Source organism: Lichenostomus cassidix, unplaced genomic scaffold, assembly GCF_008360975.1.
Source record: "Lichenostomus cassidix isolate B80296 unplaced genomic scaffold, HeHo_3.0 HiC_scaffold_33, whole genome shotgun sequence".
Taxonomy (NCBI): domain Eukaryota; kingdom Metazoa; phylum Chordata; class Aves; order Passeriformes; family Meliphagidae; genus Lichenostomus; species Lichenostomus cassidix.
This window is the reverse complement of record NW_028147632.1, coordinates 3660847-3686663: the sequence shown is the minus strand read 5'-3', so window position 1 is coordinate 3686663 and position 25817 is coordinate 3660847. Positions and strand designations below refer to the sequence as shown.

General features: G+C 50.5%; 1 protein-coding gene across 1 annotated transcript; it reads left to right on the top strand.

Annotated features, from left to right (window-relative positions):
* The first annotated feature begins 254 nt into the window (after window positions 1-254).
* On the top strand, window positions 255-24765 carry LOC146421555 (epithelial discoidin domain-containing receptor 1-like). Its single transcript, XM_085047200.1, has 17 exons — window positions 255-334; window positions 899-1001; window positions 2484-2712; window positions 3771-3918; window positions 6259-6361; window positions 7881-8067; window positions 9812-10058; window positions 10838-10951; window positions 12001-12137; window positions 13151-13373; window positions 14740-14841; window positions 14909-15072; window positions 15711-15850; window positions 17307-17474; window positions 18489-18723; window positions 22953-23102; window positions 24329-24765. Exons 1-17 carry the CDS (start codon window positions 256-258, stop codon window positions 24473-24475), a joined length of 2676 nt encoding a protein of 891 aa, XP_084903326.1. The 5' UTR covers window position 255; the 3' UTR covers window positions 24476-24765.
* Window positions 24766-25817: the final 1052 nt, after the last annotated feature.

Sequence of the window (25817 nt, the reverse complement as noted above, 5' to 3'; positions counted from 1 at the left end):
TCCCAGTTTAACCCAGTTTGCTCCCAGTTCATTCCGAGTGCTCCCAGTTCCTCCCAGTTTCCTCCCAGTCTCTCCCAGTCCTTCCCAGTTCCATCTCAGTTTGCTCCCAGTTCATCCCAGTGCTCCCAGTTTGCTCCCAGTCCCTCCCAGTCCCTCCCAGTCAATCCCAGTTCATCCCAGTTCATCCCAGTCCATCCCAGTCCATCCCAGTCCCTCCCAGTCCATCCCAGTCCCTCCCTCTCCCCGCAGGCCGCAATGTGGGCGTGGCCTCTGCTGCCCCTCCCCCTCCTGCTGCTGGCAGTGACGTCATCGGAGGGGACAGTGCTGGACCTGGGTGAGTGCCGAGTGTCCCCAAGTGTCCCCAAAATATTCCAAAATGTCCCCAAATGTCCCCTAATGTCCCCAAAATATCCCAAAATTGGCCCCAAAATGTCCCCAAAATAGCCCAAAAACTTCCCCAAATGTCCCCAAAATGTCCCCAAATGTCCCAAATGTCCCCAAAATATCCCAAAATTGGCCCCAATGTCCCCAAGTGTCCCCAAATGTCCCCAAATATCTCCAAAATATCCCCAAAATGTCCCCAAAATGTCCCCAAAATGTCCCCAAATATCCCAAAATTGGCCCCAAAATTTTCCCCAAATGTCCCCAAATGTCCCCAAAAGTCCCTAAATGTCCCCAAACGTCCCCCAATGTCCCCAAACGTCCCCTGATGTCCCCAAATGTCCCCAAAATGTCCCCAAATGTCCCCAAATGTCCCCAAAATATCCACAAAATGTCCCCAAAATGTCCCCAGATGTCCCCAAACGTCCCCAAAATTTTCCCCAAATGTCCCCAAATGTCCCCCAAATGTCCCCAAATGATGTCCCCTGATGTCCCCTGATGTCCCCAATGTCCCCAGGCCGCTGCCGCTTCGCCCTGGGCATGGAGGACGGATCCATTCCCGACTTTCGCCTCTCGGCCTCCAGCGCCTGGAGCGACTCCACCGCCGCCCGCCACGGCCGGTACGGACCAGTATAGACCAGTATAAACCAGTATAGACCAGTATAGACCAGTATGGACCAGTATGGACCAGTATAAACCAGTATAAACCAGTACGGACCAGTACGGATCAGTACAGACCAGTATGGACCAGTACGGATCAGTATGGACCAGTATAAACCAGTATAAACCAGTACGGACCAGTACGGATCAGTATAGACCAGTATAGACCAGTATGGACCAGTATGGACCGGTTTGGACCAGTATGGACTGGTTTGGACCAGTAGGGACCAGTATAAACCAGTATGGAGCAGAATGGAGCAGTAGGGATTGGTTTGGAGCACTATGGACCAGTAGGGACCAGTTTGGACCAGTATAGACCAGTATGGACGAGTATGGACTGGTTTGGACCAGTAGGGAGCAGTATAGACCAGTATGGACTGGTTTGGACCAGTATGGACTAGTATGGACCAGTATAAACCAGTATAGACCAGTATGGACCAGTAGGGACCAAGTTCTTGAGATCTTCCCAAGTCTCTGAGTGTCCCCAAGTGTCCCCAAACCCCAAATGTCCCCAAGTTCTTCAGATCTTCCAATGTCCCTGAATGTCCCCAGTGCCCTGAATGTCACCACGTTCTTTAAATCTTCCCAAGTTCTTTAGATGTTCCTGAGTTCCTGAGTGTCCCCAAATGTCCCTAAGTGTCCTCAAGTTCTTTAGATCTTCCAAAGTCCCTGAATGTCCCCAATGTCCCCAAATGCCCCAAATGTCCCCAAGTTCTTTAGATCTTCCCACATCCCCAAGTGTCCCCAAATGTCCCCAAGTTCTTCAGATCTTCCAATGTCCCCAAATGTCCCCAAGGCTCAAATGTCCCCAAGTTCCTTAGATCTTCCCAAGTCACTTAATGTCCCCAAAGCCCCAAGTGTCCCCAAGTTCTTTAGATATTCCCAAGTTCTTCAGATCTTCCCAAGTTCCTCAGTGTCCCCAACTGTCCCCAATGTCCCCAATGTCCCCAACAGGCTGGGCCGCAGTGACGGTGACGGCACCTGGTGTCCGGCCGGCCCGGTGTTCCCTCATCCCTGAGTGTCCCCAAGTGTCCCCAATGCCCCGAATGTCCCCAAGTTCTTCAGATCTTCCCAAGTTCCTCAGTGTCCCCAACTGTCCTCAAGTTCCTTAGATCTTCCAAAGTCCCTGAGTGTCCCCAAGGTCCCAAATGTCCCCAAGTTCTTCAGATCTCCCCAAATGTCCCCAATGCCCCGAATGTCCCCAAGTTCTCTGGATCTTCCCAAGTTCCTCAGTGTCCCCAACTGTCCCCAACTGTCCCCAACTGTCCCCAGTGTCCCCAAGTTCTTTAGTTCTTCCCAAGTCTCTGAATGTCCCCAAAGCCCCAAATGTCCCCAACTTCTTCAGATCTTCCTGAGTTCTTTAGATGTTCCCCAGTTCCTGAGTGTCCCCAATGTCCCCAAGTGTCCCCAATGTCCCCAAGTGTCCCCAATGTCCCCAACAGGCTGGGCCGCAGTGACGGTGATGGCGCCTGGTGTCCGGCCGGCCCGGTGTTCCCGGCCGAGCAGGAGTTCCTGGAGGTGGACCTGGGCCAGCTGCACGTGGTGACACTGGTGGGGACGCAGGGCCGCCACGCCGGGGGACACGGCCGCGAGTTCGCCCGGCAGTACCGCCTGAGCTACAGCCGCGACCGGCGGAGGTGGCTGCCCTGGAGGGACCGCTGGGGCAACCAGGTGGCCTTGGGGACGTCTTGGGGACATTGGGGATGTTGGGGACAATGGGGACATTGGGGAGAGTTGGGGATCTTGGGGATGTTGGGGACGTTGGGGTGATTTGGGATGTTGGGGACATTGGGGACATCTTGGGGTGATTTGGGATCTTGGGGACATTGGGGACATCTTGGGGACATTTGGGACATTGGGACATTGGGGATATTGGGGACTTTGGGGACATCTTGGGGACATTGGGGATCTTGGGACCACTGGGGCAACCAGGTGGCCTTGGGGACGTCTTGGGGACATTGGGGATGTTGGGGAGAGTTGGGGATCTTGGGGACGTTGGGGACATTGGGGTGATTAGGGATGTTGGGGACATTTAGGGACATTGGGGACATTTGGGGATCCTGGTGATCTTGGGGACATTGGGGACATCTTGGGGACATTTGGGACATTGGGGCTGTTGGGGACATCTTGGGGATATTGGGGATGTTGGGGACATTGGGGATATTGGGACCGGTGGGGCAACCAGGTGGCCTTGGGGACATTGTGGGGATGTTGGGGATATTGGGGACATCTTGGGGTGATTGGGGATATTGGGACCTCTGGGCCAACCAGGTGGCCTTGGGGACATCTTGGGGACATTGGGGACATTGGGGTGATTGGGGATATTGGGGACGTTGGGGACATTGAGGACATTGGGGATCTTGGGGACATCTTGGGGACGTTGGGGACATTGGGGACATCTTGGGGACATTGGGGTAATTGGGAATTTTGGGACGTTGAGGTCATTGGGGACCTTGAGGACATCCTGGAGACTTCGGGAACACTGGGGACATTGGGGACATCCTGAGGACCTTGGTGGCATTGGGGATATTGGGAACATTTGGGGACATTGGGGACATTTGGGACATTGGGGACATTGGGGACCTTGAGGACATTGGGGACATTGGGGACATCCTGTAGACTTGGGGACATTCTGGAGACTTCAAGGACACCTCCCGGTCACCACCAGGTCTGATGTCCCCTGGCTGTCCCCTGGGTGTCCCCTGGGTGTCCCCGGGGTGTCCCCGCAGGTGATCGGTGGCAACGAGGACCCCGAGGGGGTTGTCCTGAAGGACCTGTCCCCTCCCTTGGTGGCCTCGGCGCTGCGCGTCTTCCCGCTGGCGTCACGCGCCATGAGCGTCTGCCTGCGGCTGGAGCTCTACGGCTGTCCCTGGCGGGGTGAGTGTCACCTGTGTCACCTCAGTGTCACCTGTGTCACCTGGGGGTCACCTGGGTCACCTGGGGGTCACCGCTGGCGTCACGCGCCATGAGCGTCTGCCTGCGGCTGGAGCTCTACGGCTGTCCCTGGCGGGGTGAGTGTCACCTCGGTGTCACCTCAGTGTCACCTGGGGGTCACCTTGGGGTCACCTGGGGGTCAGCTGGGTCACCTCCCTGTCAGTGGTTGGGTGATGATGTCATTCCTTGGGTGATGACGTCATTCCTTGGGTGATGACGTCACTCATTGGGTGTTGGGGTCAATGGGAATGTGGTATCTCTGGTGACCTCATGGTGACCTCGTGGTGACCCTCATGGTGACCCCTGTGGTGACCCCGTGGTGGCACCACTGTAACCCCATGATGACCTTGTGGTGACCTCGTGGTGACCCCATGATGACCACCATGGTGACCTCATGATGACCTTCATGGTGACCCCTGTGGTGACCTTGTGGTGACCCTATGATAACCCCTTGGTGACCACATGATGACCCATTGTGACCCCATGATGACCCTTGTGGTGACCTCATGATGACCATATGATGACACCATGATGACCCCATGATGACCCCTGTGGTGACCCCATGGTGACCCCATGATGACCACATGGTGACCACAGGATAACCCCATGGTGACCATATGATGACCCCATGGTGACCCCATGATGACCCTCATGGTGGCCTCATGATGACCCCACACTGACCCCACGGTGACCTCTTGGTGACCCCATGATGACCCTCGTGGTGACCTCATGATGACCTCATGCTGACCACATGGCGATCTGTGGTGAACCCATGGTGACCTCATGGTGACCCCATGGTGACCTCATGGTGACCCCATGATGACCCCTTGGTGACGCCATGGTGACCCCTTGGTGACCCCTTGGTGACCACATGATGACCCCATGGTGACCATATGATGACCCTCATGGTGACCCCTGTGGTGACCTCATGGTGACCCTGGTGGTGACCCCGTGGTGACCCTATGATGAGCCCATGATGATCCCATGATGACCTTGTGATGACCCCATTGTGACCCTATGATGACCCCATGGTGACCTGCAGTGAACCCATGGTGACCTCATGGTCATCTTGTGGTGACCCCAAGATGACCACCATGGTGACCTTATGGTGACCCTATGATGACCCCATGATGACCCCATGTTGACCACATGATGACCCTCATGGTGACCACATGGTGGCACCACTGTAACCACATGATGATCCTATGATGACCCCATGATGACCTCATCCTGACCCCACGATGACCTCATGGTGACCATATGATGACCCTCATGGTGACCCCGGTGGTGACATCGTGGTGACCCCATGATGACCCCATGGTGACCCAATGGTGACCCAATGGTGACCCAATGATGACCCCACAATGACCCCATGATGACCACCATGGTGACCCCATGATGACCCCATGATGACCTTTTGGTGACCACATGGTGACCACATGGTGACCTCATGATGACCATATGATGACACCATGATGACCCCATGATGACCCCTGTGGTGACCCCATGGTGACCCTATGATAACCCCTTGGTGACCACATGATGACCCCATGGTGACCCCATGATGACCCCATGGTGACCACATGGTGACCCCATGGTGACCCCATGATGACCACATGGTGACCACAGGATGACCCAATGGTGACCCCATGGTGACCCAATGGTGACCCAATGATGACCCAATGGTGACCCCATGGTGACCCAATGGTGACCCCATGGTGACCCCATGGTGACCCCATGGTGACCCCTGTGGTGACCTCGTGGTGACCCCATGGTGACCCCTGTGACCTCATGGTGACCCAATGGTGACCCCATGGTGACCCAATGATGACCACATGGTGACCTGTGGTGAACCCATGGTGACCTCATGGTCACCCTGTGGTGACCCCATGATGACTTCATGGTGACCACATGGTGACCCCCATGATGACCCCTTGGTGATCCTCACAATGACCCCATGATGACCCCATGGTGACCCTCATGGTGACCTCATGATGACCTTTTGGTGACCACATGATGACCACATGGTGACCTCATGGTGACCCCATGATGACCCCACAATGACCCCCATGATGACCACCATGGTGACCCCATGGTGACCTCATGATGACCACCATGATGACCTCATGATGACCACATGGTGACCCTATGATAACCCCATGGTGATCCCATACTGACCACTGTGGTGACCCCGTGGTGACCCCGTGGTGATCCTGTGGTGACCTCATGGTGACCTCGTGGTGACCTTGTGGTGACCCCACACTGACCCCTCTCTGTCCCCAGCCGGCCTGCTGTCCTACACTGCCCCTCGCGGTCACCTCATGGCGCTGGACACTGTCCCCGTTGTCCTCAACGACTCCACCTACGATGGCTTCAGCGCTGGCCCGTGAGTGACCCGAGTGACCTGAGTGACCTTGAGTGACCTTGAGTGACCCTGAGTGACCCTGAGTGACCCCTGAGTGACGCAAGTGTCCCCAAGTGTCCCAGAGTGACCCTGAGTGACCCTGAGTGACCCCGAGTGACCTGAGTGACCCCAAGTGTCCTTGAGTGACCACGAGTGACACTGAGTGACCCTGAGTGACCCTGAGTGACCCTGAGTGACCCTGAGTGACCTGAGTGAGCCTGAGTGTCCTCAAGTGTCCCCGAGTGTCCCTGAGTGACCCCGAGTGTCCCCGAGTGACCCTGAGTGACCCGAGTGACCCTGAGTGACCTGAGTGTCCCTGAGTGTCCCCAAGTGTCCCTGAGTGACCCCTGAGTGACCCTGAGTGACTCAGTGACCCTGAGTGACCTGAGTGACCTGAGTGACCCTGAGTGACCTGAGTGACCCTGAGTGACCCCAAGTGTCCCCGAGTGACCCTGAGTGACCCGAGTGACCCCAAGTGACCCCTGAGTGACCCTGAGTGACCCTGAGTGACTCCAAGTGTCCCTGAGCGTTCCCGAGTGACCCTGAGTGACCCTGAGTGACCCTGAGTGTCCCTGAGTGACCCTGAGTGACCCTGAGTGACCCTGAGTGTCCCTGAGTGACCCTGAGTGACCCAGAGTGACCCTGAGTGACCCTGAGTGACCCTGAGTGTCCCCAAGTGTCACTGGGAGGTCCCCAGGTGTTACTGGGATGTCCCCAGGTGTATCCAGGTGTGTCTGAAGTGTCCCCAAGTGTCCCCAGGAATATCCAGGTGTGTCTCAGGTGTATCCAGGTGTCCCAGCTGTGCCCCAGGTGTCCCCAGGTGTGTCCCAGCTGTGCCCCAGGTGTATCCCAGGTGTCCCCAGGTGTCCCCAGGTGTGTCCAGCTGTCCCCAGGTGTGTCCAGCTGTCCCCAGGTGTGTCCCAGCAGTGCCCAGGTGTGTCCCAGCTGTTCCCCAGGTGTATCCCAGGTGTCCCCAGGTGTGTCCAGCTGTCCCCAGGTGTGTCCAGCTGTCCCCAGGTGTGTTCAGCTGTCCTCAGGTGTGTCCCAGCAGTGCCCCAGGTGTGTCCCAGCAGTGCCCCAGGTGTCCCCAGCTGTCCCCAGGTGTGTTCAGCTGTCCTCAGGTGTGTCCCAGCAGTGCCCCAGGTGTGTCCCAGCAGTGCCCCAGGTGTCCCCAGGTGTCCCCAGGTGTGTTCAGCTGTCCCCAGGTGTGTTCAGCTGTCCCCAGGTGTGTTCAGCTGTCCCCAGGTGTGTCCCAGCAGTGCCCCAGGTGTCCCCAGCTGTCCCCAGGTGTGTCCAGCTGTCCCCAGGTGTGTCCCAGGTGTCCCCAGGTGTCCCCAGGTGTGTCCAGCTGTCCCCAGGTGTGTCCCAGCAGTGCCCCAGGTGTATCCAGGTGTACTCAGGTGTCCCCAGGTGCATCCAGGTGTGTCCCAGCTATGCACCAGGTGTGTCTGAAGTGTCCCCAGGTGTCCCCAGGTGTACCCAGCTGTGTCCCCCCCCCCAGGCTGACCTTCGGCGGCCTCGGCCAGCTGACCGACGGCGTCCTGGGGCTGGACGACTTCCTGCTGACCCGCGAGCGCCACCTGTGGCCGGGCTACGACTACGTGGGCTGGCCACGCCCCCCGGGGCCACGCCCACACCTGGAGATGGAGTTCCGCTTCCGCGAGCTGCGCGCCTTCCGCGCCATGCAGGTGAGCCGCGAGGGGAGGGGGCGGCCATGATGGGGGAGCAGGGAATTGTGGGATTGGGCGGCCATGATGCTCTGGGGCACTCATCATGGCCGACCAATCCCAGCATGCTCTGCAACACATCATGGCCGACCAATCCCACAATCCCCAGCGTCCAATAGTCCCGTTTCCTGCCTTCCCATGATGCTCTGGGCCACCCATCATGGCCGACCAATCCCACGATGCTCTGGGGCACATCATGGTCACCCAATCCCACAATTCCCATTGGATTCTCCCATTTCCCGCCATCCCATGATGCTTTGCGCCACCCATCATGGCCGCCCAATCCCATGATGCTCCGCGGCACATCATGGCCGACCAATCCCACAATTCCCTTCGGATAACTCCATTCCCAAATCTCTTGGTCAGCCATTTCCCTCCATCCCATGATGCTCTGGGGCACATCATGGCCGCCCAATCCCATGATGCTCTGGGCAGAGGGATGGATCCAGTTCACATCATGGCTGACCAATCCCAGCATGCTCTGCTCCACATCATGGCCGCCCAATCCCATGATGCTCTGGGGCACACCATGGCCGCCCAATCCCACAATTCCCTTCGGATAACTCCATTCCCAAATCTCTTCGTCAGCCATTTCCCTCCATCCCATGATGCTCTGGGGCACATGATGGCCACCCAATCCCATGATGCTCTGCACCCCATCATGGCCGACCAATCCCACAATGCTCTGGGGCAGAGAGATGGATCCAGTTCCCATCATGGCCGACCAATCCCACAATTCCTGTCGGATTCTCCCATTTCCCACCAATCCCAGCATGCCCCGGGGCACATCATGGCCGACCAATCCCACAATTCCCATTGGATTCTCCCATTTCCTGCCATCCCATGATGCTCTGGGGCACATCATGGCCAACCAATCCCATGATGCCTTGCGCCATCCATCATGGCCGACCAATCCCACAATCCCCAGCGTCCAATACTCCCATTTACTGCCTTCCCATGATGCTCTGGGCCACCCGTCATGGCCGACCAATCCCATAATGCTCTGGGGCAGAGGCATGGATCCGGTTCCCATCATGGCCGACCAATCTCATGATGCTCTGCTCCACATCATGGCTGACCAATCCCACGATGCTCTGCTCCACATCACGGCCGCCCAATCCCACAATTCCCTTCGGATAACTCCATTCCCAAATCTCTTGGTCGGCCATGATGTGGCGCAAAGCATCATGGGATTGGTCGGCCATGATGGGTGGCGCAAGGCATCATGGGATGGCAGGAAATGGGAGTATTGGGATTGGTCGGCCATGATGTGCCCCAGAGCATGCTGGGATTGGTCGGCCATGATGGGAACTGGATCGCTCTCCCTGCCACAGAGCATCATGGGATTGGGCAGGAAACGGGAGAATTGGATGCTGGGAATTGTGGGATTGGTCGGCCATGATGTGTGGCCCAGAGCATCATGGGATTGGTCGGCCATGATGGGCGGCGCAAAGCATCATGGGATGGCGGGAAATGGCAGAATCCAATGGGAATTATGGGATTGGTCGGCCATGATGGGTGGCCCAGAGCATCATGGGAAGGCGGGAAACTTTGAGAATTGGGCGCTGGGAATTGTGGGATTGGTCGGCCATGATGGGAACTGGCTCCACCCCCCCTGCCCCAGAGCATCATGGGATTGGGCGGCCATGATGAGCCCCAGAGCATCATGGGAAGGCTCCTCCCCTCTCTCCCCTCCCCCCCGCAGGTCCACTGCAACAACCTCCTCTCCCGCGGCGTCGCGATCTTCCGGGAGGTCGAGTGTCGCTTCAAGGAGAGCCTGGCCACCCCCTGGGACCCCCTGGTGGCCACCCACAGCCCGGTGGTGGCCACAGAGGACCCCCGCGCCCGATTGGTCAGCGTGCCGCTGGGCGGGCGCCGCGGCCGCTTCCTGCAGTGCCGGTTCTTCTTCGCGGCGCCGTGGATGCTCTTCAGCGAGGTGGCCTTCGAGTCAGGTGGGGCGGGGATGACGTCATTCTGTGGCTGATGAGGTCATTTGGTGGGTCGTGGGGTCAATGGTTGGGTCATGGGGTCACTGGTTGGGTGATGACGTCATTCATTGGGTGACGAAATCATTCATTGGGTGATGGTGTCATTAATTGGGTGATGACGTCATTCATTGGGCGGTGATGTCATTCTTTAGGTGTTGTGTTCATTAATTGGGGGATGACGTCATTCCTTGGGTGATGACGTCATTTGTTGGGCTTGTCGTTTGTCGGGTGATGACGTCATTAATTCGGTGATGACATCATTCATTGGGTGTTGACATCACACATTGGGTGATGGTCTCATTAATTGGGTGATGACGTCATTCATTGGGTCATGGGGTCACTCATTGGTGTTTGGGGTCAATGGTTGAATGATGACATCATTAATTGGGTGATGACATCATTCTCTGGGTGATGACATCATTAATTGGGTGTTGGGGTCAATGGCTGGATGATGACATCATTCATTACATGATGACGTCATTCATTGGGTCATGGGGACAGTGGTTGGGTGATGACATCATGCATTGGGTGATGACGTCATGCATTAGGCAATGACGTCACTCACTGGGTGATGACATCACTCACTGTGTGTTGTGGCTGATGACATCACTCCTTGGTGATGACATCGTTCACAATGACATCATCCCACTGCAATGCTGCCATTCATTGGATGATGTCATCACCGACCATTGATGATGTCACCGCTCCCCGATGACGTCACCACTGTCCCTCCCTGTCCCCAGAGGTCCTGGATGACCCCATGGCCGCCAGCGGCTGGCCGCTGACCCCTGACCCCTCGGCGGCCATCTTGGAGAACGCCCCCCATGGGGGCGTGGCCACCAACGCCACACCCCCGGGTAGGCGGGGCTTGAGTGGGCGTGGCTTAAATGGGCGTGGCTAGAGTGGGTGGAGCTTAATGGGCTGATTTTGGGGGTAAAAAAGGGAAATATTTTTTGGGAAATGAGGGACTTTTTCGGGGGGAAAAAAGGGAATTTTTTGGAGGGAAATAAAGGGAATTTTCCCGGGAAATTAGGGACTTCTGGGGGCAAAAAAAAATATCTTTTCGGGGGGAAAATAGGATTTTTTTCCGGGAAAAAAGGGACTTTTTTGGGCAAAAAGAAAGAATTTTTTTTTTTGAGAAAAAGGGAGTTTTTATGGTAAATCAGGGACTTTTTTTGGGGGGAGAAAAGGGAATTTTTTGGGGGAAAAAGGGAATTTTTACGGGAAATCAGGGACTTTTTTTGGGGGAGAAAATTGAATTTTTATGGGAAAAAATTGAATTTTTTGGGGGAAAAAAGGGAATTTTTATGGGTAAAAAAGGGATTTTTTTGGGGGAAAAATGTGAATTTTAATGGCAAACGAGGGAATTTTTTTCGGGAAAAAAGGGATTTTTGGGGCTTGAATGGGCGTGGCTAAAGTGGGTGGAGCTTAATGGGCTGGGAAGGAAGTGGGTGTGGCTTAATGGGCGTGGCTTAAGTGGGTGGGGTCACAATGGGCGTGGCTTGCGTGGGTGGAGTGTAAATGGGCGTGGCTTAACTGGGTGTGGTTTTTAAGTGGGCGTGGCTTATGTGGGTGGAGCTTACTGGGTGTGGCTTAAGGGGGGTGTGGCTCAATTGGTGGGTTTTCATTGGATGGAGCAGAGTGGGCGTGGCTTAAATGGGTGGGATATTAAATGGGTGTGGCTTAACTGGGCGTGGCTCAATGGGTGGGTTTTCATTGGATGGGGCAGAGTGGGCGTGGCTTAGGTGGGTGGGAATGCGGACAGCAGGTTGAAGTGGGCGTGGCTTAACTGGGTGTGGCTTTAAATGGGCGTGGCTTAACTGGTTGGGTTCACTGGGATGGCCTCGAAGTGGGCGTGGCTTCTCGAGGGTGGGCGTGGCCCTGATCGCCCCTCCCCCTACCCCAGGGAAGGCGGAACTAGCCCCGCCCCCGGCCGAGGCCACGCCCACCCACTCGCCGGCTCTGATTGGCTGCCTGGGCGCCATCATCGTCCTGCTGCTGAGCATCCTGCTGGTGGTGCTGGGGAGACACGGGCTGGGCAAGGTGGGGAGACTGGGAGGGACTGGGATGGACTGGGAGGGACTGGGAGGGACTGGGATGGACTGGGAGGGACTGGGAGGGACTGGGATGGACTGGGAGGGAACTGGGAGGGACTGGGAGGGACTGGGATGGACTGGGAGGGAATTGGGAGAGACTGGGAGGAGACTGGGATGGGGTTGGGAGGGACTGGGATGGACTGGAATGGGAACTGGGATGGACTGGAAATGGATTTGGAGGGACTGGGACAGACTGGGAGGGACTGGGATGGACTGGGATAAACTGGGAGGGACTGGGAGGGAGTTAGAGGATACTGGGAGGGACTGGGAGCAAACTGGGAGGGACTGGGATGGACTGGGAGGGAACTGGGAGGCAACTGGGATGGACTGGGAGGGGACTGGGATGGACTGGGAGGGACTAGGAGGGAACTGGGATGGACTGGGATGGAATGGGAGGGACTGGGATGGACTGGGATGGGGTTGGGAGGGAACTGGGAGGGACTGGGAGCAAACTGGGAGGGACTGGGATGGACTGGGAGGGAACTGGGAGGGACTGGGAGGGACTGGGAGGGAACTGGGAAAGAACTGTTTCTAACTGGTCCAAACTGGTTCCAACTGGTCTAAATGTGTTCTAACTGGTTCTAACTGGTCGGAACCATTTCTAACTGTTCTGAACCGGTTCTAACTGGTCCGAACTTATTCTGAACTGGTTCTAACTGGTTCTAACTGGTCCATACTGGTCGGAATGGGTTCTAACTGGTCCAAACTCATTCTAACCAGTTGGAACCATTTCTAACTGGTCCGAACTGGTCCTAACTGGTCCAAACCGGTTCTAATTGGTTGGAACCTTTTCTAACTGGTCCAAACTGGTCCAAACTCATTCTGAACTGTTTCTAACTGGCTCTAAGTCGTCCTAACTGGTTTTAACTGGTCCAAACCAGTCCAAACTGGTCCGAACTGGTCGGAACCATTTCTAACTGGTCCAAACTGGTCCAAACTGGTCCGAACTGGTCCCGGCAGGCCCAGCGTCCCTCGGACTCCTCCCTTCGGGTTCAGCTCTCGGTTCCCGGCGACTCGGTGGTGATCAACAACCCGGCGGGGGGGGGAGGGGCGCGGGGGCTGCCCAGGTACCAGCGGATCCCCCCCGCGCCCCTCCCCCACCCCGCCGCCCCTCCCCCCGCCGGGGAGTACCAGGAGCCCAGCGGGGAGTGGGGGAGGGGCGCGGCGGAGAGCGGCGGGAATGGTGAGGGGGAGGGGAGTTTGGGGGGATTTGGGGGGATTTGGGGGGAATTGGGGAATTTGGGGGGAATTGGGGGGAATTTGGGGGGAATTGGGGGGATGGGGGGAATTTGGGGAAATTTGGGAAAAATTAGGGGAAAAATGAGAGGAAAATGAGGGAAAAAATGAGGGAAAAAGGAGGGGAAAATGAGGGGAAAATTGGGGAAAAATTAGGGAAAAAATGAGGGGAAAATGAGGGAAAAATGAGGGAAAATTAGGGAAAAAATGAGGGGAAAATGAGGGGAAAATTGGGGAAAAATTAGGGAAAAAATGAGGGAAAAATGAGGGAAAATTAGGGAAAAAATGAGGGGAAAATGAGAGGAAAATTGAGGGAAAAATGGAAGAAAAATGGGGAAAAATGAATGGAAAATGGAGGGAAAATGGAGAGAAAAATGGGGAAAAATGAAGAGGAATGGAGGGGAAAAGGAGGGAAAATGGAGGAAAAATGGAGGAAAAATGGAGGGAAGAGGGAGGGAAGAGGGAGGAAAAATAGGAGGGAAATTGGGGAAAAAATGGGGGGGAAATGGGGGAAAGAGAGGATGAAAATTGGAGGAAAAAAGGGAGGAAAAAGGAGGGGAAATGAAGGGGAAATGGGAGGGAAAAGTAGAGAAAAAAGGAAAGAAATGAGGGAAAAAGAAGGGAAATGGAGGAAAAATGGAAGAAAAAAGGGAGGAAAATGGAGGGAAATGGGGGGAAAAAAGGAGGAAAAAAGGAGGAAAAATTGAGGGAAAATGGAGGGAAAAATGGAGGAAAAATGGAGGAAAAATGGAGGAAAAATAGAGGAAAAATAGAGGGAAAAAAGGAGGAAAAACAGAGGGAAAATGGAGGGAAAAAGGAGGGGAAATGGGAGGGAAATGGAGAGGGAAATGGGAGGGAAAAAAGGAGGGAAAATGAGGAAAAAAAGGGGGGAAAAGGAGGAAAAATTGAGGGAAAATGGAGGAAAAATGGAGGAAAAAAGGAGGGGAAATGGAGGGGAAATGGAGGGGAAATGGAGGGGAAATGAGGGGGAAAAGGGAGGAAGAAGGAGGGGAAATGGAGGGGAAATGAGGGGAAAAACAGAGGAAAAAAGGAGGGAAAAAGGAAGGAAAAACAGAGGAAAAAAGGGAGGAACAATCGAGAATCAATGGAGGTAAAAAGTGAGGAAAAACTGAGGAAAAATTGAGGGAAAATTGAGGAAAAATAGAGGAAAAATGGAGGTAAAAAAGAGGTTTAAAAATTGGGGGAAAATGAAGGAAAATAGAGGAAAATAAGCGGGAAAAATGGCGGGAAAGTCACGTGACCCCCAGACCACGCCCCCTGACCACGCCCCTCTCTGACCACGCCCCCCGCAGCCCCATTGGCCAACCCGGCCTATCGGCTCCTCCTCTCCCCCTACGCCCGACCAATCGGCAGCCTCGCCTTGGCCACGCCCACCAAGCCCATCAACACCGACGGTAAGCCACGCCCACATTGACCACGCCCACATTGGCCACGCCCATTATGACGTCATCTCTCCCCCAGGTGAGGCCAAAGCCTATGCCGAAGCTGACGTCATCGGCGGCTCCGCCTACGCCCTGGCTGGCCCCGCCCACTCCGGCCACGCCCACCCGGGCCACGCCCTCCCCGCCTTCCCCAGGAGCCAATTGCGCTTCAGGGAGAAGCTGGGGGAGGGGCAGTTCGGCGAGGTAAGCCACGCCCACTCTGGGGTTGGCCACGCCCATGGAGGAGGCCACGCCCACTGTGGTTTGGCCACGCCCACGCCCCTTTAAAGAGGCCACGCCCACTTTGGTTGGGGGTTTTAACTCCACCCCTTGATGACGTCATTGGGCTGGGAGGTTGGCCACGCCCACCCTGGCGGTTTTGACCACGCCCACTTGGTGGGCAAGGCTGTCAATCAACGAGGCCACGCCCAGTTTGGCTTGGCCACGCCCACTTAATTAACCCCACACTCCCGTTATTCTCTATGACGTCATCGCCCTGCCCTTGACCACGCCCTTTTCCTTGGCTCCTCCCCTTTCCCTTGGCCCGCTTTGGCTCCTCCCCTTTCCCTCGACCACGCCCACTGATCCTACTGGATGACGTCATCGCCTTAAGCTCCTGAGTGACATCATCGCCCAACATTTCCCTTGGCCACGCCCACTGATCCTACTGGATGACGTCATCGCCTTAAGCTCCTGTATGACGTCATCACCCCACATTTCCCTTGGCCACACCCCTTTGCAAGAAGCCACGCCCCTTTTATGTAGCCACGCCCATTTTAAAGGAGCCCGCACCCTTTTAAGATGAAGCCACGCCCCCTTGATGAAGCCCCGCCCCTCCCCAGGTGCTGCTCTGTGAGGTCATCGCTCCCCCCAGCCCGGGCCTGGCCACGCCCCCTTCGCCAGGCCACGCCCCCCCGGCCGGACAGCGCCCCCTGCTGGTGGCGGTGAAGGTGCTGCGAGCCGACGCGGCAAAGAACGCTCGGTACTGGTTTGGACTGGGATGGACTGGGAGGGACTGGGATGGACTAGAATCAAACTGGGATGGACTGGGATTGAACTGGGAGGGACTGGTTTGGACTGGGATGGACTGGGAGGGATTTTTGGGGAAAAAAAGGATTTTTTTAAATGGAAAAAAAAGAATTTTTTGGTGGTTAAAAGTAAATTTTTGGGGGGAAATAAAGGAGATTTTTGGGAGGAAATAAATGGATTTTATTTGGGGAAAAAAGGGGATTTTTTGGAGGGGAAAAATGGAATTTTTATGGAGTAAAAAATTGAATTTTTTTGGGTAAAAAAGGGAATTGTTATGGGCAAAAAAGGGATTTTTTTTGGGGGAGAAAAGGATAACTTTATGGGGAAAAAAGGGATTTTGGGGGAAAAAATGGAATTTTTATGGGAAAAAAAAGAAATTTTTACGGGAAACCAGGGACATTTTTTGGGTGAAAAAAGGGATCTTTTTTCGGGGAAAAAATTGAATTTTTTGGGGGAAAAAGGGATTTTTTCGGTAAAAAAGGTGAATTTGCTGGGAAAAAAGTTGAATTTTTATGGGAAAAAAAGGAATTTTTCTGGTAAAAAAAAAAAAGGGATTTTTACGGAAAAAAATCGAAATTTTATGGGAAAAAAATGGAATTTTTATGGGAAAAAATCAAATTTTTTTGGGGAAAAAAAGGGAATTTCGGGATGTTCGACCCCGCCCACCTCGGTGGGCGTGGTCACGACCCCCACCCCTCCCGGTGGGCGTGGCCAGGCGGGATTTCCTGCACATTTATTTTGGGTAAAAAAGGGACTTTTTTGGAGAAAAAAAGAAGATTTTTTTGGCAAAACGGATTTTTTTTTCTGGAGAAAAAAAGCGAATTTTTATGGGAAATAAGGGACTTTTTTTGGGGAAAAAGGGGATTTTTTATGGGAAAAAATCGAATTTTTATGGAAAAAAAATTGAATTTTTCCGGGAAATCAGGCACTTTTTTGGGAGGAAAAAGGGGATTTTTATGGGGGGAAAAAGGGACTTTGTGGGGGGAAAAATCTGAAATTTTTGGGGAAAAAAATCAAATTTTTTGGGGGGGAAATAAGGGAATTTTTATGGGAAAAAGTTGAATTTTTTGGGTAAAAAAGGGACATTTTTTGGGTAAAAAGAGGGGAATGTTTGGGGTAAAAAAGTGACTTTTTTGGGGTAAAAGAAGGGATTTTTCAGGTAAAAAAATCAAATTTTTGGGGGAAAAAAAGGAATGTTTTTGGGTAAGAAAGGGACATGTTTTGTGGCAAAAAAGGGACTTTTTGGGAGAAAAAAAGGGATTTTTCGGGCAAAAAAGGGACATTTTTGGGTAAAAAAAGTCAATTTTTTGGGCAAAAAAGCGATTTTTTTGGTAATAAAGGGATTTTTGGCCCCTCCCACCTCAGTGGGCGTGGTCACAAGCCCCACCCCTCCCGGTGGGCGTGTCCAGGCGGGATTTCCTGCAGGAGGCGCGCACCCTGGGCCGGCTGCGGCACCCCAACATCGTGCGCCTGCTGGGCGTCTGCGGCGCTCCCGGCCCGCTCTGCATCGTCACCGAGTTCCTGCAGCACGGCGACCTCCACCAGTTCCTGGCCGGCCCGCGGGGCCACGCCCTCAGGTGGGACACGCCCACTTCCGGTTTGGGAGGGGGTTAGGCCACGCCCCTTCCTGCCATACCCCTTAATACACCCGCTATTGCAAGTTGTTTCCCATCAATATTTTTGGGGTGCTGGCCCTTTAAGAGGAGAGTGTGCTGCCCCTTTAAGTAGTGAGACACGCCCACTTCCGGTCACTCCTTGTTAAGCCACGCCCCTTCCTGCCACGCCCATCAAAGGTTGAGATCCATAAATATTTTTGGCGTGCTGGCCCTTTAAGAGCAGAGCAATTTTAGCCACGCCTTCCGGTGGGACACGCCCACTTCCGGTTTGGCGGGGTTAGGCCACGCCCCTTCCTGCCACACCCCTTCCGGCCACTCCCATCTCAAGTTCTTTCCTGTGACTATTTTTTGGCTGCTGGCCCTTTAAGAGGAGCTCCGCCCACTCCTTTAGGTAGTCGGACACGCCCACTTCCGGTTGCGTATCCAAAAGCCACGCCCCTTCCTGCCACGCCCCTTCCTGACAAACCTATCGCGAGTCACTCTTCGGGAGCATTTTTGGGGTGCTGGCCCTTTAAGAGCAGAGTGTGCTGCCCCTTTAAGTCGTGTGACACGCCCACTTCTGGCCACGCCCACTTCCGGTCACGCCCCTTAAAGCCACACCCCTTCCTGTCACTCCCATCTCAATTCAATAGTCCCTTGAATATTTTTGGGGTGCTGCTGGCCCTTTAAATGTAGCTCCTCCCACCTCATTCAGCCACTAGCCACGCCCACTTGTGACCACGCCCACTTCCGGCCACACCCCTTCAAGCCACACCCCTTCCTGCCGTGTCCATCTCAAGTTGATTCCCATGAATATTTTTGGGGTGCTGGCCCTTTAAGAGAAGCTCCTCCCACCTCATTCAGCCACTGGACACACATTTTGGAAAAAAAATGCAATTTTCGCTCAAAAATCCCCATTTTTTCGCGGAAAAAAATCCGATTTTTTCCCAAATTTTATTTTAATTTTTTCCCAATTTTTTTTTTTTATTTTTCCAGCCTCTCCACCCTGCTGCAGCTCTCGGCCCAGATCGCCTCGGGGATGAAATTCCTCTCGGAGCTCAACTTCGTCCATCGCGACTTGGCGACTCGGAATTGTCTGCTGGGCGACAATTTTGGGGTGAAAATCGCCGATTTCGGGATGAGCAGAAATCTCTACTCTGCCGATTATTACCGAGTGAGGGGAAGAGCTTTGCTGCCCATCCGCTGGATGGCTTGGGAGAGTATTCTCATGGTGAGAAAAATGGGAATTTTGGGGAATTTTGGGGGAAAAAATGGGATTTTTTGGTGAAAAAATGAAATTTTTTGGTGAAAAAATGGGATTTTGGGGTAAAAAAATGGGAAAAAAAAGTTAAAAATGGGATTTTTGGAGAAAAAAATGAGGAAAACATGGAAAAAATGTGATTTTTGGGGAGAAAAAAATGAGGAAAAAAAGGGATTTTAGAGGAAAAAAATGAGGAGAAAATGGGATTTTAGAGAAAAAAGAAAAAAATTTAAAAATGGGATTTTTGGAGAAAAAATGGGAAAAAATGCAAAAACATGGGAGTTTTGGGGGAAAAATGGGGAAAAAATGGGAAAAATGGGGGAAAAGATGGGATTTTAGGAAAAAAATGGGAAAAAATGGAAAAAATTGGATTTCAGGAAAAAAATGGGAATTTTGGGAAAAAATGGGAATTTTGGGGAAAAAATGGGATTTTAGAGGAAAAACATGGGAAAAAAATGGGAAAAAAATGGGAAAAAATGGGAAAAAAATGGGAAAAAAAGGGAATTTTTGGTTGGATTTGTGGGAAAAATTGGGAATTTTGGGGGAAAAAATGGAGAAAAAATGGAGAAAAAATGGGATTTGGGTTGAAGGAATTGGGAAATGGGATTTGGGGTGAAAATCGCCGATTTCGGGATGAGCAGAAATCTCTACTCTGCCGATTATTACCGAGTGAGGGGAAGAGCTTTGCTGCCCATCCGCTGGATGGCTTGGGAGAGCATCCTGATGGTGAGAAAAATGGGAATTTTGGGGAATTTTGGGGGAAAAAATGGGATTTTTTGGTGAAAAAATGAAATTTTTTGGTGAAAAAATGGGATTTTGGGGTTAAAAAATGGGGAAAAAATGGGAAAAAAAGGGATTTTTAGGGAGAAAAAAGGAGATATTCAGGTGAAAAATGGGGTTTGGGGTGGAAAAACAGGATTTTTAGAGAAAAAAGGGGGAAAAAAGGCAAAAATTTGGGATTTTAGAGGAATAAAAAAGGAGAAAAATGGGAAAAAATGGGGAAAATGGGAAAAATGGGGAAAAATGGGGGAAAAATGGGATTTTAGAAGAAAAATGGGGAAAAATGGGAAAATATGGGATTTTAGGAAAAAATGGGAAAAATGGAAAAAAATTGGATTTCAGAAAAAACAATGGGAATTTTGGGAAAAAATGGGAAAAAATGGGGAAAAAATGGGATTTTAGAGAAAAAAATGGGAAAAAATGGGGAAAAAAAGGGATTTTGGGTGGAAAAAATGGGAATTTTGGGAGAAAAAAATTGGAATTTTGGGGTAAAATGGGCTTTGGGATGAAGCAATTAAGCAATTGGGATATGGGGTGAAAATGGGGGATTTTGGGATGAGCAGAAATCTCTACTCTGCCGATTATTACCGAGTGAGGGGAAGAGCTTTGCTGCCCATCCGCTGGATGGCTTGGGAGAGCATCCTGATGGTGAGAAAAATGGGAATTTTGGAGGAAAAAATGAGGAAAAAATGGGATTTTTAGAAAAAAAATGGGGAAAAATGAGAAAAAATGGGGAAAAAAGGGGGAAAAATGAAAAAAAATGGGATTTTTGGGGCAAAAATGGGGAAAAAATGGGGAAAAAAGTGATTTTTAGAGGAAAAAACAGAGAAAAAATGGAAAAAAATGGGATTTTTAGAGAAAAACATGGGAAAAAATGGGGGAAAATGGGGAAAAATGGAAAAATGGGATTTTTAGAGAAAAAATGGAAAAATGGAAAAAATGGGAAAAAATGGAAAAAATGGGAATTTTGGGGAGAAAAAATTAGGAATTTTGGGGGAAAAATTGGAATTTGGGGAAAAAATGGGATTTTTTGGTGAAAAAATGGGATTTTTTGGTGAAAAAATGGGATTTTGGGGTTAAAAAATGGGGAAAAAATGGGAAAAATGGGATTATAAGGGAGAAAAAAGAAGATTTTTGGGGGAAAATGGGGTTTCAGGTGGAAAAACAGGATTTTTAGAGAAAAAAAGGGGAAAAAAGGCAAAAATTTGGGATTTTAGAGGAATAAAAAAGGAGAAAAATGGGAAAAATGGGGAAAATGGGAAAAATGGGGGAAAAATGGGATTTTAGAAGAAAAATGGGGAAAAATGGGAAAATATGGGATTTTAGGAAAAAATGGGAAAAATGGAAAAAAATTGGATTTCAGAAAAAAAAATGGGAATTTTGGGAAAAAATGGGAATTTTGGGGAAAAAAGGGATTTTAGAGGAAAAACATGGGAAAAACATGGGAAAAAAATGGGAAAAAAATGGGAAAAAATGGGAATTTTTGGTTGGATTTGGGGGAAAAATTGGGAATTTTGGGGGAAAAAATGGAGAAAAAATGGAGAAAAAATGGGATTTGGGTTGAAGGAATTGGGAAATGGGATTTGGGGTGAAAATCGCCGATTTCGGGATGAGCAGAAATCTCTACTCTGCCGATTATTACCGAGTGAGGGGAAGAGCTTTGCTGCCCATCCGCTGGATGGCTTGGGAGAGCATTCTCATGGTGAGAAAAATGGGAATTTTGGGGGAAAAAATGGGATTTTTTGGTGAAAAAACGGAGAAAAAATGAGGAAAAATGGGGAAAAAATGGGAATTTTAGAGAGAAAAAATGGAAAAAAAGGGATTTTTAGCAAAAAAATGGGGGAAAAATGAGAAAAAATGGGGAAAAAAAGGGTTTTTAGAGGAAAAAAACGCAGAAAAAATGGAAAAAAATGGGATTTTTAGACAAAAAATGGGAAAAAAATGGGGAAAAATTGGGATTTTGGGGTGGAATTAGGGGGAAAAATGGGATTTGAGGAGAAAAAATTGTGATTTTGGGGAAAAAATGGGATTTTAGGAGAAAAAATGGAAAATTTTGGGGGAAAAAATGGGAAAAAATGGGGGAAATGGGGAAAAATAGGGAAAAATGGGGGGGAAAAGGGATTTTTAGGGAAAAATGGGAAAAAAAGGTAAAAAATGGGATTTGGGGTGGAAAAAATGAGATTTAGAGGTAGAAAAAATCAGACTTGGGGTAGAAATCCCAAATTTCCAAATCCCAAAATCCCCAAATTCCTAAATCCCAAAATTCCTAAACCCCAAAATCCTAAAATTACAAAAATCCCAAAATCCTAAAATCCTAAAATCCCGAATCCCAAGGTATGTTTGACCCCAAAAATCCCAAAAAATAAAATTAAAAAATCCCCAAAAAATCAGAAAAAAAATTCAAAAAAATCAGAAAAAAATCAGAAAAAAATTCAAAAAATCAGAAAAAAATCGTAAAAAAATCGAAAAAAAAATCCCAAAAAATCCCTAAAAAACCCAAAAAATAACTTTAAAAAATCACCCAAAAATCAGGAAAAAAATCCCCAAAAATCCAAAAAATCATTAAAAAATCATTAAAAAATCATTAAAAATCATTTAAAAATCATTAAAAAATCATTTAAAAATCCGAAAAAAATCATTAAAAAATCAGAAAAAAATTGCAAAAAAAATCGAAAAAATCCCCAAAAAATTCCCCAAAAAATTTTTAAAAATCCCCCAAAAAATCCCAAAAAATCCCAAAAATAATTTTTAAAAGTCATTTAAAAATCAGAAAAAAATCATTAAAAAATCATTAAAAAATCCGAAAAAAATCCAAAAAAAATCCGAAAAAAATCCTAAAAAAATCAGAAAAAATTGCAAAAAAAATCGAAAAAATTCTCAAAAAATTCCCAAAAATTCCCAAAAAATTCCCAAAATTTCCCCAGGGCACCTTCAGCCCGGCCAGCGACGCCTGGGCTTTCGGGGTCACCCTGTGGGAAGTCCTCACCAAATCCCAAATTCCCCAAATTCCCCAAAATCCCCAAAATCCCAAAATCCCAAATCCCGAATCCCAAGGTATGTTTGACCCCAAAAATCTCAAAAAATGATTTAAAAAATCCCCAAAAATCCAGAAAAAATCAGAAAAAAACCAGAAAAAATCAGGAAAAATCATTAAAAAATCAGAAAAAATTGCAAAAAAATCTAAAAATTCCCAAAAAATCCCAAAATCCCCAAAAAAACCCCAAAAAATTTTTAAAAAATCCCAAAAAACCCAGAAAAAAAATCCCAAAAAATCCCCAAAAAATCATTAAAAAGTCATTAAAAAATCAGGAAAAAATCATTAAAAAATCATTAAAAAATCACAAAAAAATCAGAAAAAATCGCAAAAGATTCCCAAAAAATCCCAAAAAATTCCCAAAAAATTCCCAAAATTTCCCCAGGGCACCTTCAGCCCGGCCAGTGACGCCTGGGCTTTCGGGGTCACCCTGTGGGAAGTCCTGACTCGCTGCAGGGAACAACCTTACGGCAAACTGAGTGACCAGCAGGTGATCGCCAACGCCGGACATCACTTCAGGAACCGCGGCCAGCAGGTGACTGGGATAGACTGGGAGGGACTGGGAGGGACTGGGATGAACTGGGAGGGACTGGGATGGACTGGGAGCAATTGGAAGGTAGTTGAAGGGGTTCAAAAGGAGTGGAAAGGGTTAAAAAATAGAGAAAAAATGGATTTTTTTGTGCTGGGATGGACTGGGAGGGACTGGGAGTGGACTGGGAGGGAACTGGGAGTGAACTGGGAGTGAACTGGGAGGGACTGGGAGTGGACTGGGAGTGGACTGGGAGGGAACTGGGATGGACTGGGAGGGGATTGGGATGGACTGGAATGGACTGGGAGTGGACTGGGAGGGACTGGGAGGGACTGGGAGGGAGTTGAAGGGGTTAAAAAGGAGTGCAAAGGGTTAAAAAAGGGAGGAAAAATGGATTTTTTTTGGACTGGGAGGGACTGGGATGGACTGGGATGGACTGGGATGGACTGGGAGAGGATTGGGAGGGACTGGGAGGGACGGGGAGTGGACTGGGATGGAACTGGGATGGACTGGGAGGGACTGGGAGGGAACTGGGATGGACTGGGATGGATGGGGAATGGATTGGGAATGGATTGGGAACCACTGGGAGTGACTGGGATGGACTGGGAGTGAACTGGGAGGGACTGGGAATGGACTGGGAATCACTGGGAGTGGATTTGGATTAACTGGGAAGCACTGGGATGGACTGGGATGGACTGGGATGGACTGGGAGGGACTGGGAGGGAGATGAAGGGGTTAAAAAGGAGTGTAAAGGGTTAAGAAATAGAGAAAAATCGATTTTTTTGTACTGGGAGGGACTGGGATGGACTGGGAGTGCACTGGGATGGACTGGGATGGACTGGGATGGACTGGGAGGGACTGGGAGGGACTGGGATGGACTGGGAGTGGACTGGGATGGACTGGGAGGGAACTGGGAGGAACTGGGAATGGATTGGATTAACTGGGAGTCACTGGGATGGACTGGGAATGGACTGGGAATGGACTGGGATGGACTGGGAATGGGTTATGGGTCCCAGTCCATTCCCAGTCCATCCCAGTCCTTCCCAGTTTGATCCCAGTCCCTCCCAGTCCATCCCAGTTCCATCCCAGTCCATCCCAGTTTGCTCCCAATCCATCCCATTTCCATCCCAGTCTCTCCCAGTCCCTCCCAGTCCCTCCCAGTTGCTCCCAGTCCCTCCCAATCCCCTCCCAGTCCCTCCCAGTCCATCCCAGTTAACCCAGTATCCCCACAGGAGTACCTGCCCTGCCCCCCCGGCTGCCCCCCAGCCCTGCACAGGTTGATGCTGCAGTGCTGGGCGAGAGAGGCGGCCGAGAGACCGACCTTCGGCCTCATCCACGGGGAGCTGGTGGACCATCATCATCTTCATCATCTGCAATGAGTGACCTTCATCATCATCATCATCATCATCATCATCAGTGATTGATCATCGTCATCAATGATTGATCATCATCCCTGACCTTCGGCCTCATCCATGGAGAATTGATGGACCATCATCATCTTCATCATCTGCAATGAGTGACCTTCATCATCATCATCATCATCATCATCATCTTCATCTTCATCATCATCATCATTGTCATCATTGTTATCATTGTCATCATCACCGACCTTCGGCCTCATCCACGGGGAGCTGGTGGACCATCATCATCTTCATCATCTGCAGTGATTGACCTTCATCATCATCATCATCTTCATCTTCATCATCAACTTAATTATCTTCATCATCATCGTCATCACCGACCTTCGGCCTCATCCACGGGGAGCTGGTGGACCATCATCATCTTCATCATCTTCAATGAGTGACCTTCATCTTCATCATCATCATCATCATCATCAGTGATTGATCATCGTCATCAATGATTGATCATCATCCCTGACCTTCGGCCTCATCCACGGGGAGCTGGTGGACCATCATCATCTTCATCATCTGCAGTGATTGATCTTCATCATCATCATCAATGAGTGACCTTCATCATCATCATTTTCATCATCATCATCATCTTCATCATCTTCATCATCATTGATCATGGTCAATGATTGATCATCATCACCGACCTTCGGCCTCATCCACGGGGAGCTGGTGGACCATCATCATCTTCATCATCTGCAATGAGTGACCTTCATCATCATCATCTTCATCATCATCTTCATCTTCATCATCTTCATCATTGTCATCATCACCGACCTTCGGCCTCATCCATGGAGAACTGATGGACCATCATCATCTTCATCATCTGCAGTGATTGACCTTCATCATTATCATCATCTTCATCATCTTCATCTTCATTATCAATGATCATCATTGTCATCATCCCTGACCTTCGGCCTCATCCACGGGGAGCTGGTGGACCATCATCATCTTCATCATCTGCAATGAGTGACCTTCATCATCATCATCTTCATCTTCATCAATGAGTGATCTTCATCATCTTCATCTTCATCATTGTCATCATCATCATCACCGACCTTCGGCCTCATCCACGGGGAGCTGGTGGACCATCATCATCTTCATCACCTGCAATGAGTGACCTTCATCATCATCATCATCTTCATCTTCATCTTCATCATTGTTATCATCATCATCATCACCGACCTTCGGCCTCATCCACCAGGAATTGATGGACCATCATCATCTTCATCATCTTCATCACCAATGATTGATCTTCATCATCATCATCTTCATCATCAATGAGTGATCTTCATCATCTTCATCAATGACC